Source organism: Lineus longissimus, chromosome 5, assembly GCF_910592395.1.
Source record: "Lineus longissimus chromosome 5, tnLinLong1.2, whole genome shotgun sequence".
In the NCBI taxonomy this organism is placed as follows: domain Eukaryota; kingdom Metazoa; phylum Nemertea; class Pilidiophora; order Heteronemertea; family Lineidae; genus Lineus; species Lineus longissimus.
The window spans coordinates 11,119,579-11,134,141 of record NC_088312.1 but is presented as its reverse complement, the minus strand read 5'-3'; the positions used below and the strand labels follow the sequence as shown (position 1 = coordinate 11,134,141).

At 41.4% G+C, this 14,563-nt stretch overlaps 1 protein-coding gene across 1 annotated transcript in view; it reads left to right on the top strand.

Annotated features, from left to right (window-relative positions):
• Positions 1–14,563, top strand: part of LOC135487792 (uncharacterized) — a 35,644-nt gene continuing 21,081 nt past the window's right edge. Inside the window, exons 1-3 of the mRNA XM_064771873.1 lie at positions 1–458; positions 2,756–2,896; positions 7,739–7,859. Of these exons, the coding sequence (XP_064627943.1) occupies positions 1–458; positions 2,756–2,896; positions 7,739–7,859 (720 nt within the window). The remainder of the gene's footprint in view (positions 459–2,755; positions 2,897–7,738; positions 7,860–14,563) is intronic.

The window sequence follows — 14,563 nt, the reverse complement described above, 5'->3', positions numbered from 1 at the left end:
ATGGCGGCGTCTCGGCGTCCCAAATTTCCTTCTTCTGCTAGCTTATACAGGCGTTCTCATTTAGATAGCCTGCACATATCGTATGATCGTGCAACTGATCGTGCTGATGATGAAACCGACCCGCCACAGGCCCAGCATCTGTACCAGTGGTTTTTCAAGCGTATTGGCCAGATCAAACCCGAGTCGTATGAAGTTGAACCGAGCAACACTATCTGGTGGCAAGAATTAGATTTATATGTCTCTAACAAGCAAACTGGATTAGCCACAGGAAAACTTGTTGGCTTTGACAAAACATCCTGCAGCAGACTTCAGGACATTTTTCGCAGCAGAGCCAAGGGCCGTGCTTCTGACGAAAGTGATAACAGTTTTCTGAAGGGATTGCTCAACACTCTTTCGGATGCCAGGAGCAGTGCAGTTGCAAGTCGAGGTGTTTCATTCAATAGAGACAAGTACGAGAGGTGGGTATAAAAACAATGCAGGGGTTATTTCCACGACTGTTGTGTATCTAGCTGTGGGGTATATGATGTATCCACAACTGTCGTGTGCCTACGCCAAAATCGAGTTCTATTCACGATTGGAGTTCCACGACTGTGGTGTACCGAACGGAAAAGAACTGAGCTTGCGTCCGCTACAACTACTCCTCAATGAATGATATATTGTCAGTTATTTCATATGATAAAAGTCTGCTTGTTATGAATGACGAATGATAAACATATTGAAAATAATATGTGAAGTCACAGTCTAAACGAAGCAAATAAGTTCAGTGTGTGTTATCGGCGGTCTGTTTACATGCACGCGTAATGCAATGCACTGTCGGGTGCATGTAAACAGACTGCCGATCTCACTCGTTTGAGTTAGGCCTAATTTTCCAGTTACGCAAGAACAGAACGATGCTTGAAAGTAGTGAGTACCAGATGAACATATCAATTCTGATCTTACCTCTCCTCCTTTTCTGACAAAATTTGACATGAAAACCAGCACTCAGTCAGAAGTCAGAGCAGAAGCCATCTTCATCGGCATTATGGAAAATCCGGATCGGCCATTTGGAACGCTTCGTTCAGTTGGGGGGGGGGGGGGGCATCTCGGCAATCTGGAAAGCACTTTCGCCGGGGTGGACTTAGTGTAACATCATTGCTAGTAGTACCTAATGTCGCCTGGCAGGTCAGGGAAAGCAGAAATAGCGTCACGGCGACTCTGGCGACATCTAAAGCTTAAAAAGGCAGTGTTTCCGCCAGAGGCCAGCGGGGTGGGGATTGTCCGAAAACAGACAAAATTTGCTGTAAGTGTAAGACCCAACGCCTAATTGTTTGTAGAGATTCCTTTGTTAGCTCACCTCTTAGCAGAGGTGAGCTTATCCCATACCGTGGCGTCCGTCGTCCGTCGTCGTCGTCGTCGTCGTCGTCGTCGTCGTCGTCGTCGTCGTCGTCGTCGTCGTCGTCGTCGTCATCGTCGTCGTCCGTCGTCCGTTAGCAGGGCACGTTTCGTAACTGTTAGAGCTATTGAGTTGAAACTTGGTACACATGTACCCTTATGTAATGACACCTTGGAGACCAAGTTTCGGTCCGATTCGTTTCATAGTTTGGCCACCAGGGGGCCAAACGTTAAAAGTGAAAATATGCAATATCTCCCTTAATAGTAGTCGGGAAATTTTGAAAAAAATATGGTAGGTACTTCTAGCAAAGGTGCATCATATATCCTCCGGGTTTTTGATTTGACCTCCTTTTCAAGGTCACAGAGGTCAAATGGTGTAAATTGGCCGTTAGGATGTAACGATGGCACGTTTCTAAACTGCAATGACTATTGATACCAAATTTGGTACACATTTACCCCTTAGTCAGGTGATCTCAGGGACCGAAGTTTGGTCCAATATGATATACCACTTGACCACCAGGGGGCAAAATCCAAAAACCTTAAAAATGTGATTATTCCTTAACTTCTTGCCCGATTGCCACCAATTTGATATCATGGGTACATCTAACCACCATACAGTATATGTCACACAGGTTTTTAATTTGACCTTCTTGTCAAGGTCACAGAGGTCAAATGGCGTAAATTTGCCGTCAGGCCGTAACAATGGCACGTTTCTTAACTGCAATGACTATTGATCACAAATTAAGTACACATGTACCCCTTGGTCAGGTGATCTTAGGTACCGAAGTTTGGTGCGATCTGATTTGCCGTTTGGCCTCCAGGCAGGGGGCCAAATCCTAAATTCTTCAAAATGCCATTATTCCTAGTAATGACTTGCCCGTTTGGCACCAATTTTATATCATAGGTACATCTAATTCTAACAACCATTCAATGTGTCACCCGGGTCTTCTTTGATTTGACCTACTTTTCAAGGTCACAGAGGTCGAATGTACTGTAAATTTGCCATTTTGGGGAAATTGTAATTGCTTGGACCTACATCAAACCTAACACTACATGACACAATACCATGCTCTTTATCCATCTTTCCTCCACATGAGGTGAGCACAATGGCCCTGGCCATTTCATTTTCCACTTATACCATAGATCGTGTCCATTTGCTCTATGGAAAGTACGTTGCTACGCATTGCTGGGAAATCAGATACGCACACAAAAAGTGGCAAATCGCAACATAACGTGACTCATTTTGTGTACTTTAGACGTATACATTCTGCCACTCGGCAAAACTGTGATTTGTAGTTTTTGGTGGGGGCTTCATTCATGTACCCAATAGTACACCAGTTGCAAATTGCACTGCCTAAGACTATGATGTTTTTTCTTTTTTCAGTCTTGGGAAAGTCATTAGGTTCATGGAAAATCTAAATATGATGATTCGCAAAATGGTCGTGGATAGTAGTGAGGCTCCAAATGAAGCAGCATTTGTAAATCTCTTTGAACGCTTTGCATATTTGTGTGAACTGGACATAAGGTAAGCTGACCATGATTACATTGAGATTGGTCACGTTGAACTGTGCCTGTGGGCTGCTTCCAAAAAAGGTCAAGAGCCAGCTTTTGGCTCACCGTAGGGGAGTCTATACAATACCGCAGTGTCCGTCGTCGTCGTCCGTCGTCGTATCCTGTAGCACGTTTCTAAACCGCTGGGGCTATGAACTTGAAACTTTGTACACATGACCCCCTACAAATGTAGGTCATTTGACCCCCTAGGTCATTTGAACCCTGACACTGAATTTCAGTCCGATCAGATTCTCAACTTGCCAACCAGGGGGCCAAATGTGGATATCTAAAAAGTGTTAAATCTCGCTTATTAAGACCGCCCCATCAGAATGGGCGGTCATCAGAATGGGCGGTCTTACTTGTTTTCACTGTTTCTCTCTCTCTCTCTCTCTCCAGTATCCAATCTGTGGTTTCCGCAAGACAACTCCAGAAATAATACACGCATCACTCTGAAACTTTCAGGGATATTTGATGTATGCTATGACCAAAAACGATGAGATTATGGGCCCAATTGGCGATTTATTAAAGTTTTGATCATTAATCCATTGCTCTTCTATTATTCGTGCGGCACCCCGCCGCTTGGTGATCATCAAGGTTTATTCGCGGTGGAAAGTAAACGATTGACCTAATAGCTTCGTGCATGCGCATTGCGAAAAACATCTTGCATACTACACTAACGACGGTTCACGTGAACAGCAGGCAGTCAGATTGTCGATCGCGTTGCCATGACGCTAACTTCAAAGACACGCATAACCAGCCAATGGCAAATCAGAATGCCCTATTCTTTTTGGTATTCAGTGGGGGTAGTTCTAATTAATCATGCTGATGCTTGACCAATGACTGAGTTAGAATGGTTGCCGAAACACGTGGCTGCGAAACACGTGGTTCGGTTTTTGAGCTACGTTGGATACTTTTTGCGTACGGCGTGAGTGAAGTGAAGACATGATTTGACGGCGATTTTTCACCACAAATCACCAAAATATGTACGTTTCTGCATTAAAAAGACTGATAAACTCGTACACAAAGAGGTAGATAGATATTGAATAAACAATTAGGACACTTGATATGCTTTGATTGATGTACGATCGTTGGAATGGAAATACCCAGCGGTAAGTTCAAAAATATTGAAAAAATTTCATTTTGATGACGTCACGCGCACGAATCGCAATCATAAATTATCACGGAGGGGCACCGGTTCGGCGCTTTAAATGCCGTTTTACAAGTGATTTCAGCGTTGCTTCATGTTTATTTGACATTTGATGATGAATCAAGTAATGATTATAGGGTTATCTGCAATATATTGCCCAAACGACGCTATTAGATGATGACCTAGATTTAGGCATTGTGTATGATGACGAGCAAGCCTCGTTCTGGTGATTGACACAAATAATGTTTACAGCTGACCAGGTCTACGGCCAACTACTAAGTATAAGAGTCAGCTGCTTCATGACTTGGCGAGGCGGGCTTCAAATTAGCTGACAAGCTAATTCTAGTTTATGACTTGTTTTCGATTAAACTTTCGTGGTAGGCACTCAGTCATAGCAAGGATACATCATATATCATACAGGTTTTTAATTTGACGTACTTTTCAAGGTCGCAGAGGTCTAATTGCATAAATTGGCCGTTTTATTGTAACTATGGCACGTTTCTCAACCGCCGAAGCTATGAACTTGAAACTTGGTACATATAACCCCCTATATCAGATAATCTCTGGCGTTGAATTTCGGTCCGAACTGATTCTCAACTTGGCCACCAGGGGGCCGAATGTGGATATCTTAAAAGTGTGATATCTCGCTTATTAATGACTTGTTTTCGATTAAACTTTTGTGGTAGGTACCCATAACAATGATACATCATATATCACACAGGTTTTTAATTTGACCTACTTTTCAAGGTTGCAGAGGTCAAATGGCGTAAATTGGCCGTTTTATTGTAACTATGGCACATTTTCTTACCGCCAAAGCTATGAACTTGAAACTTGGTACACATAACCCCCTATATCAGATAACCTCTAAATTAGCGTTGAATATTGGTCCGATCTGATTCTCAACTTGGCCACCAGGGGGCCGAAGGTGGATTAAAAAGTGTGATCTTGCTTATTAAGAGCCATTATTTCTAAGAATCAGACACTTTCTATTAACGTGTGATACACACCGACTGGAATTTTTCTCCTTCTCTGGTCAGTTGATGTACCTGATGGGACTAGAAAAAATCCAAAGTCCCAGCCCCAAACTCCTTCTCGTTTAGGTGCTAGAGGTCACTGAAGTTCAACCCCAAAAATGGTGAAAATGGTAAAGAAGTCATTTTTTGATTTTCGATATGCATTTTTTCGCTGCGCTAACAAGATCCCATGCTTATATTGGTATGTGGAGGTTGCATAGGTAAATGTGTCTAACTTTCTCTATCATTCATGGCTGGATCTTGCAAGCGCATCCTACAGGGGGCGCTCCAATATGGTCACAAATGGGTTTTCTATCACTCAATATCCACTTTTAATTCAGTGCGCTGACAAGATCCCACAAACCTTTTTCTATCAATACCCGGGTTTTTGATTTGACCTACTTTTCAAGGTCACAGAGGTCAAACTCTATAATTTCACCGCAGGTGGCACGTTTGCTCACAATTGAGTCTAGGAGGTTGAAACTTGGTGTGTGGATGTCTTATGACAGCATGACCTGACATACCGAAAATCATCGCCATTTGACCTACTTTCTTGGCTCCAGGCGGCCATCTTTGAAAACCTTATGTTGTCAATATCTCATGAATGCTGATAGCTAGGATCTTGAATTTTTTTCTGTGGATGCCTCTGAAGAGACTACATGACGTACTTTTCAATGTTACAGAGGTCAAACTCTGTAATTTCACCGCAGGTGGCACGTTTGGTCATCACTTCTTGTAGACTCTTTTAATTTGGTATGTTGACACTTATTGAGCATCTCTACATGTTGACCAAAAAAGTAGGTCAATGTGACCAACTTTTCAGTGATAAGTAGGTCAAGTTTGTAAAATCCTATGAAATCTCTGTTAATAGTAATAAATAATAGCATATGTCCACTCTCACTCATGCGATCAGCTGCAGGCATCACATTAATTCATGTCAACTACCAAACTACAAATCTGTCATAATATCTAGGAATAAATCGACCCCAGGTGAGCACAATGTCCCAAGGACATTTCATTTATTAGCTCACCTCTCAAAAGAGGTGAGCTTATCCTATACCGTGGCGTCCGTCGTCGTTGTTGTCGTCGTCCGTCGTCCGTTAGCAGGGCACGTTTCGTAACTGTTAGAGCTATTGAGTTTAAACTTTATACACATGTACCTTTATGTAATGACACCTTGGAGACCAAGATTCGGTCCGATGCGATTCACGGTTCAGCCACCAGGGGGCTGAATGCTAAAAGTTAAAATATACAATATTTCCCTTAATACTGGTCGGAAAATTTTGAAAAAAAATATTGTCGGTACTTCCATCAAGGGTACATCATATATCCACCGGGTTTTTGAATTGACTTACATTTCAAGGTCACAGAGGTCAAACTTCATTAAATCACCGTAAGGTGGCACGTTTCGTTTCTATTTGAGCTATAGGCTTCTAAATTTGTGTGGACATGTATCTAGTGACCCTCTAATCTACACCTAAAATTTGGCGTGCTTTGACATAAAATATGGCCGCCAGGCGGCCATCTTGAAAATTAAACAAAGTCATATTACTCTGAAACCGATGATGGGATTTCAACCAAATTTCACATGTTTATTTATCTATGTACCCTTTACATTATCCCAGAATTTTAGTCAAATCTGTCACCTAATATGGCTGCCAGGCGGCCATCTTGAAAATCATTCAAAGTCCTATGACTCTAAAACTGATAATTGGATTGCAACCAAATTTCATGTGATTATGTATCTTTGTGCGTCATCCTAAATTTTCGATGCAATCTGATGACAAATATGGCCGCCTTGCTGCTATCTTGAAAATTCAACGAAACCCTGTTACTCCCTATACTGTTGATTAGATGTCAACCAATATCCATGTGACATGTGCATCCACTGCAAATGACATGCACTAACATTAACTGAGGTGAGCACATGGTCCCTGGACCATTCTTTTGACCTACTTTTCAAGGTCACAGAGATCAAATGGCAAAAATTGGCTGTTAGTGTTAGAGTGCAACTTCCGTACGTAGCTATGAACCTGAAACTGGGTATATGGCCAAATGGGTCAGATAACCTCAGATAATGCATTCCAGTCCAATCTGATTCTCAACTTAGCCACCTTGGGGGCCAAATCTGAAAGGTTTAAGAGTTGTGATTATTGCTTTACTTGCCCAATGGCCACCAGTCTGATGAACATGGGACCAGCTAACCCACCATACAGTATTACTTGCACATGTGTTTTTTGGCCTTACCTCATTAAACTTCCATTGGGCTACATGCTGTAGCACTTTCTGTTACTAGCATGAATTAATTCTTTACTAAATATACTTACGGTGAGCACAATGGCCCCTGGTCGTTTAATTTTTGTAATTTCAAATTTTATTTCAGAAAAAGGATATTTCTTAAAAAGTTCAGGATTTGTCCAGTGACCTCCACCGCCTGACTAAACTGTTTTAAACGCCCTCAAAAATGATAGTATAGACTACCAGCTTCTGGAGGTAGCTCTACCGTATTGATCAAATGTACCACCGGAAGTAAAACATCAATTTGAGCATTATTTGAGCAATAAAAGGGTTGTTACTTACTACATTACAGACCACAATCAGTTGTCGATGACAATGCTGGCCAATGCCATTTAATTGACATCTTTCCTTTCTTCAGTCCTGGTTATGTGAAAACTCGAAAAATGAATGTGTTGGGAACTCAAGTGACATCATCGCCAGATGTTCAATTTGGAAAGATATATGAAGAAAATGGATTTCTGGTTATCACAGTCGGCGAGGTATGTAGATCACTAGTAGATGTGAAAATGGAGCTGTTTGATTACTGAATTGACCTTTTCTGAGATCAGCCGCTTAAAACTGAGAATGGTGGACTTGACACCATCATCAAATTTCTTTGTACCAGCAGGTGGCCAAGACTGAAAAGTAGAAAGTGCAATGACAATGACTTAGTCTCTCTTCTTAGTGAATTTTTTTTTCGATGTAATTTCTTTGGCTCATTTTTGGCTCACCGTAAGGGGAGTCTATATGATAGCGCTGTGTCCGTCGTCGTCGTCGTCGTCGTCGTCGTCGTCGTCGTCGTCGTCGTCGTCGTCGTCGTCGTCGTCGTCGTCGTATCCTAACAGTGGCACGTTTCTTAACTGCTAGGGCTATGAACTTGAAACTTTGTACACAGAATGCCCTAGGTCAGCTGACCCTTGACACTGATTTTCGGTCCGATCTGATTCTCTGTTTGGCCACCAGGGGGCCAAATGTCGATATCTAAAAAGTGTGATATCTCGCTTATTAGTGACTTGTTTTCGATAAAACTTTTGTTGTAGGTACTCATAGCAAATATACATTTTATATTATACGGGTTTTTAATTTGACCTTGTTTTCAAGGTCGCAGAGGTCATATGGCGTAAATTGGCCATTAGAGTGTAAACTATGGCACGTTTCTTAAAAACTAAAGCTCTGAACTTGAAACTTGGTACATATAACCCCCTATATCACATTGCCTCTGGTGCTGAATTTTGGTTCGATCTGATTCCTAACTTTGCCACCAGGGGGCCAAAAGTGGAAATCTAAAAAGTGTGATATCTCGCTTATAAGTGACTTGTTTTCAATAAAATTCTTATGGTAGGTACTGTTAGGAAGAATACATCGCATGTTATACGGGTTTTCAATTTGACCTACTTTTCAAGGTCACAGAGGTCATATGGCGTAAATTGGCTGTAAGAGTGTAAACTATGGCACGTTTCTTAACCAGTAAAGCTATGAACTTGAAAGTTGATGCATATAACCCCCTACATCAGATAACGTCTGATGTCGAATTTTGGTCTGATCTGATTCTTTATTCGGCCACCAGGGGGCCATAACGGGAAAAGGAAGAAGTGCAATATCTTGCTTATTTGAGTGAATTCTTTTCGATAAAATTTTATGGCAGGGACTCCTAGCAAGGATACATCACATTTCCTATGATTTTTGGATTTGACCTCCTTTTCTAGGTCACAGAGGTCAAATGGCGTAAATTGACCGTTCGAGTGTAACTATGGCACGTTTCTTAACTGCTAAAGCTATGAACTTGAAAGTTGGTACATGTAACCCCCTACCACAGATAATCTCTGACACCGAATTTTGGCCTGATATGATTCTTGATTTGGCCACTAGGGGGTCAAAACTGAAAAAGTAGGACGTGCAATATCTCGCTTATTAATGACTTTTTTCGATGAATTTTTGATTGCAGGGACTCTTAGCAATCACACGATATTGATCTTATTGATGTCATAGACAATTATTGGTTGGATCATAAACTTATATATACTGCCCTGTCTTATTACTTGACATCAATACACATCTAAAAAAGTCTTCATGCCTGATTGTGTTCACCATATTCACCTCTAAACTAAGCATGATCCTGCCTACTAAATGATGTATACGGTGAGCACAATGGCCCCTGGCCGTTTCATTTTATAGTGACTGAGGCTATGAACCTAAGTTCTGGAATCTGGGTATAGATTGCCATACTAGTATATGTCAGATAACCTCAGACAACACATTTCAGTCCAATCTGATTCTCAACTTGGCCACCTGGGGGCCAAATCTGAAAGCTCAAGAATTGTAATTATTATTGCTTTACCTGCCCGATTGCCACCAGTCTGACTCTGATGAACAGGGGACCAGTAAACCAACAGTATTAACACAGTATTTAATAACTTGCACATGTTTTTGGCTCACCGTTGGGGAGTGTGTACGATACTGCAGTGTCCGTCGTCCGTCATCTGTAGTCGTTGTCGTATCCTAACAGTGGCATGTTTCTTAACCGCTAAAGCTATGAACTTTAAACTTTGTACACATGACCCCCTAGGTCATATTACATGTATTTCCTGTGACACTGAATTTCAATCCGATCTGATTCTCAACTTGGGGGCCAAATGTGGATATCTAAAAAGATTGATACATGTATCTCGCTTATTAGTGAAAAAACTTTTGTGGTAGTACATGTAGGTACTCTTAGCAAGGATACATCACATATCATACAGGTTTTTAATTTGACCTACTTTTCGAGGTCGCAGAGGTCAAATGACGTAAATTGGCCGTTTTGAGTGTAACTATCGCACGTTTCTCAACCGCCAGAACTATGAACTTGAAACTTTGTACATATTACCCCCTACATCAGATAACCTTTGACGCCGAATTTTAGCTCGATCTAAGTATTGAGTTGGCCACCAGGGGACCAAAACTGAAAAAGGAGGAAGTGCAATTTCTCTCTCTCTTACTAGGGACATTTTTAGCTCAGCTGACTAAGTCAGCCGAGCTTGTCAAATAAGTTGTTCAGTGGCGTCCGTCTGTCCATCCATCCATCCATCCATCCATCCATCCATCCATCCATCCATCCATCCATCCATCCATCCATCCGTCCGTTAAACCCATGGTGCACATTTTGTAACCGTAAGACCTAGAGACTTCAATTTTGCATTTCTGGATACTTCAGGTCAAACTCTACTTTCAAAACAAAATTTGTCGCCATTCGACCTACTTCCTGCGAGCGAGAGTGCATGAAGGAAACTGGCCTATATCGGCCTAGGAGCAGTAGAATTAGTCGAAATATGCTCTAATATTAAGATAAAATTCTTGAAAATCTATTTTATTGAGAAAAAGTTCAAAGTTTTAACAGGAGAGGGCGCTACCTGCCTTTTAATTATTTCTGCCGATTCAAATTCCCGCCCGATGACGTCAGCCATCAATGAAGTCTCCTATTTGCCAGTTCTCAAAACATGGCAGCTACACAACAAACGCAGTAGCTCCAGGAATAAATCACTGTTCACTTCAGCTTCGTAATCGATTGTACCCCCACTTTATTGTGTTTTGTGTGGTGTTCCTATTCAATCAACGATGTAAGGCCTTATTATGTTGGTTTTAATTGAGAAGGTGCATTATAAGCGGCGTACGAAATACCGAAGCGGAGACAAAATGGCGGCATGTTGTTTACGCTATGTGCAATTATCTTGGAGCTCAATGTCAATGACACTCAAGTACCCAATTTTCTGCTTAAAAAGTAGTCTGGTAGGCGATATTATCACTAGTTCGTTTCAGTGGTAGTCATAAGGTCTTTAGGGACTAAATTCAGAAATTAGTTCTTGAATATTTGCCGACATTTCTGTGAAAACGATATCGGAAGTGCATCGCTGATGTATTTTGAAGTGGAGAATTCCCACAGTATGTGCAGTGAATCGGCATGATTCTGTTAACCTATTATGTTTTAGTTCTACGATTCTTTCATGAGTAAAAAGTAGACATTCTAAGCAATACAATAATGTCACTCCCATAAAAATTGATTGGAAATTGAGGGAGCTACGGCATTCTCTTCGGCAACTGGCGCTGGCAGCGCTGAAAAAAGACATTGCATACTGTACAATACCAAATGGCACATTTTAAAAAGCGCTCATTGGACAACGTAGGGAATCACCAGAAATAACGTCATCGCTGGTCTAAATAGAAAACTACGGTGGCGCAGTAGAGCACAAGAAAAGGTTTAGCATTAACTTCGTCATGCAAGCTTCAGCAACAAAACGATTTCTCATGAATGATTTATTTGATCATCATCAGCTTGTTTCCCCTGATAGATCAAAAAATGATTTACAATATCCATCAAAGTTTTCTATTTTGTGTATAGTCACATGTTATTTAACTGGCAAGGAGCCAAGCAGTTTTGAATATTCGCGGGAAAATACTTCGTACTTGTAAACGAGGCTATGACAATGAGTATCCTCATTCATGGCATAAACTTCATGTTTCGGTAAATATTTTCATACAATGATTTCACCCGAATTATGGTCAGGATTGAGGAATGAACAGTGGCATAATTATGTCAACCAAAAACATTGGTACCGTAGTGAACGCAAAAGGATATCAAATACCATGGAGCATGCCATTTTCATGCATAATGAACTAAACACCGGGAAGATATTAATGATATTAACTCAGCTGAGCGCCAGGCCCTTGGGCCTCTTGTTCCATCAAATCTTCATGGCAGGGACCCCTAGCATAGTGCTTCTGCCAGGATTTCAAAAGGGCATGGTTTTTAGGACCAACTCTGAAAAGGGGCATGGTGCATGCTGTTGAGAGCAGTGGCAGTTCAAGATTACAAAAAGGGCATGTTTAAGGACCAACTCTGAAAATGGGCATGCTGTGAGGGCAGTGGCAGTCGGGGGTCTTGAACCTTCTAAGGGAGTCCAATTAATAAGTTGTAATGTTGCATGTAAACTGTAAGTCCCAGCTTTAATCACGCACTATAACTGTTAATAGCTTTAGACACGTGGTAGTAATGTGAAGTGACCAGAATTTATATATTGTAACCAAAGTCATGTTAGTGTACTGTATTACTCTTTGATGAAAAAAATCAACTTTCCAACTGAATAATCAAATAATAATCAAGTAAGAACATTCTATGCAACTAGTAAACTCCAGAAGTTTCCCATGAAACCATCTCTCCGACATCGACAGAATCCCGCGAAAAGACGGGACAATCTCCCGACCACGTGCGTCTCTGTTATTCCCGCTCTTTTTAATGCCTCGCCACCGTGACTGTCAACAATCAAACTCCAAACATGTGCACTGGCATCGCGCTGTCAGATCGAAATACACAACTCAACTACGATATTGGTTGTTTAAACTAGGCGTGTTTGCAAGAGGGCATTCTAAAATTGATGTAAATTACCTTTGAAACATCGTTTCCAGGCTATGATGGTGCAGGGCGGTTAATTTCTCCCGTTCCGCCCGCAGTCTTTTCCGGTGACAGATATGATCGATTGCAGCGCCACTCAGATCTATAGATTAATGCAATAAAATGAAACTGCGGCGAATCAAGAAACTAAATCAACCTCGTGCGGAGGAATGATCGTCCCTTGCCTTTGTATGGGTTGTTGTGTTACGATGTTTGCTGCAGCAACGAGGATGAATTAATGTATGATTGACGATGTGGCTGGCTACTAGAGATTGGCGCGAAAATGCCGGTATTTCAGCGGGGCTTGGCACGTGGGAATTTGCGGCAAGGTGGTGTCTGTTGAGGGGGCAGGGCGCAAATTTCATTGGTCTTAACAGGGCAGGGCGTTGATTTGGAAGGGGCTGGGCGCAAAATTTAGCTTCTAAAAAGGCATATGGCGGCAGGAAAACGGGGCATGGCGCAGCGCCATTCCATTTTGGTCTAACTTCAAACTTCGAGCAAATGACCCCCTAGGTCAGATGACCTTTGTTACTGAATTTCGGTCCGGTCTGGTAACTGACTTGGCCACTAGGGGCCTAAACTCGTGTGATATCTCACTCATTACTGATTTGTTTTTGATGAAAATTTTATCGCAGGTACTCTTGGCAAGGATACATCACATATCATACGGGTTTTCGATTTGACCTACTTTTCAAGTTCACAGAGGTCAAAGTTAAAAATTTTTTTACCGTTTCTTGGTACGTTTTGTCGTTGTTCATTGTAAAACGTTCTTATTTTCTGTAATGATGCATTTAAAAAGCCACTATTTGTACGCTAAGTTTTGGTCAGATCGTAATTCAAATATGGCCAGAATTGCACGTTATGTGTTTTTTTCGTATTGTGGCAATCCAAAGGTCGTGAGTTCAAATCCCGGTCAGGGACTGCCAAAAATATTTTTCTTTTTTTATCTTTTTCTTTTTTATCTCCTGACTTGTATCTTACTTTGTCTTTATTTATTTGGTGTCGTTTAATTAGGCGGCCATTTTGTGTGTCTACAGTGAGCACAATGGCCCCTGGCCATTTCATTATAAACTTTTAATGGCAGGTTCTTCAGCAAGGGTACATTTTGTATTAAAGGGTGCCTTGAAATGTTGCCAAGTGGCATGAGAAAATTCAAGTCTATTCCAAGGCCTACATGACCTTTGGAAGTCTGCCTTCATCTCCCCTGACCCCCTCTGCCTGATCTCCAGTCCTACCAATCACACTTTTAATTGGATCTTGTGGACTTAACTGGTGTCGACAACTGTCCCTCCAACCAAAAAATAATACACATTGCTTTAACATATAACAATGTCCTTAACAGCGCGGTAAGCAAAACCTATTCGAACACACACGTGAGCACATGGTCCACGACCATTTCATCTATGATAGTATTCTCCTCCACCCAAATATTGTTTTTTGTGTCCCAAATATGTAGCATTTTACTTATTCCGCTGTTTTCCCAGTTGTCCAATAGCAGGGTCGATTTTATGTTCTTGTTGCAAAATACATACATGTATGTAGATTTTCATTAATATCATAATTCTCTATTAAGGACAATCTCTCGAGTAAGGACCCTACATGTAGCTTTGGTCCCAAATTGGTTGTTTGCATTCAATTTGACCTCTCTAATCAGGACACCTCTCTAAAAAGGACAGCTCTTGTCAGTCCCGAGGGTGTCCCTTCAAAATAGAGAGGTTCTACTGTAGTTGTTGTTTCTGGGAAAATTGCAAGTCCCAACTAAAACTAGTTTCACACTGA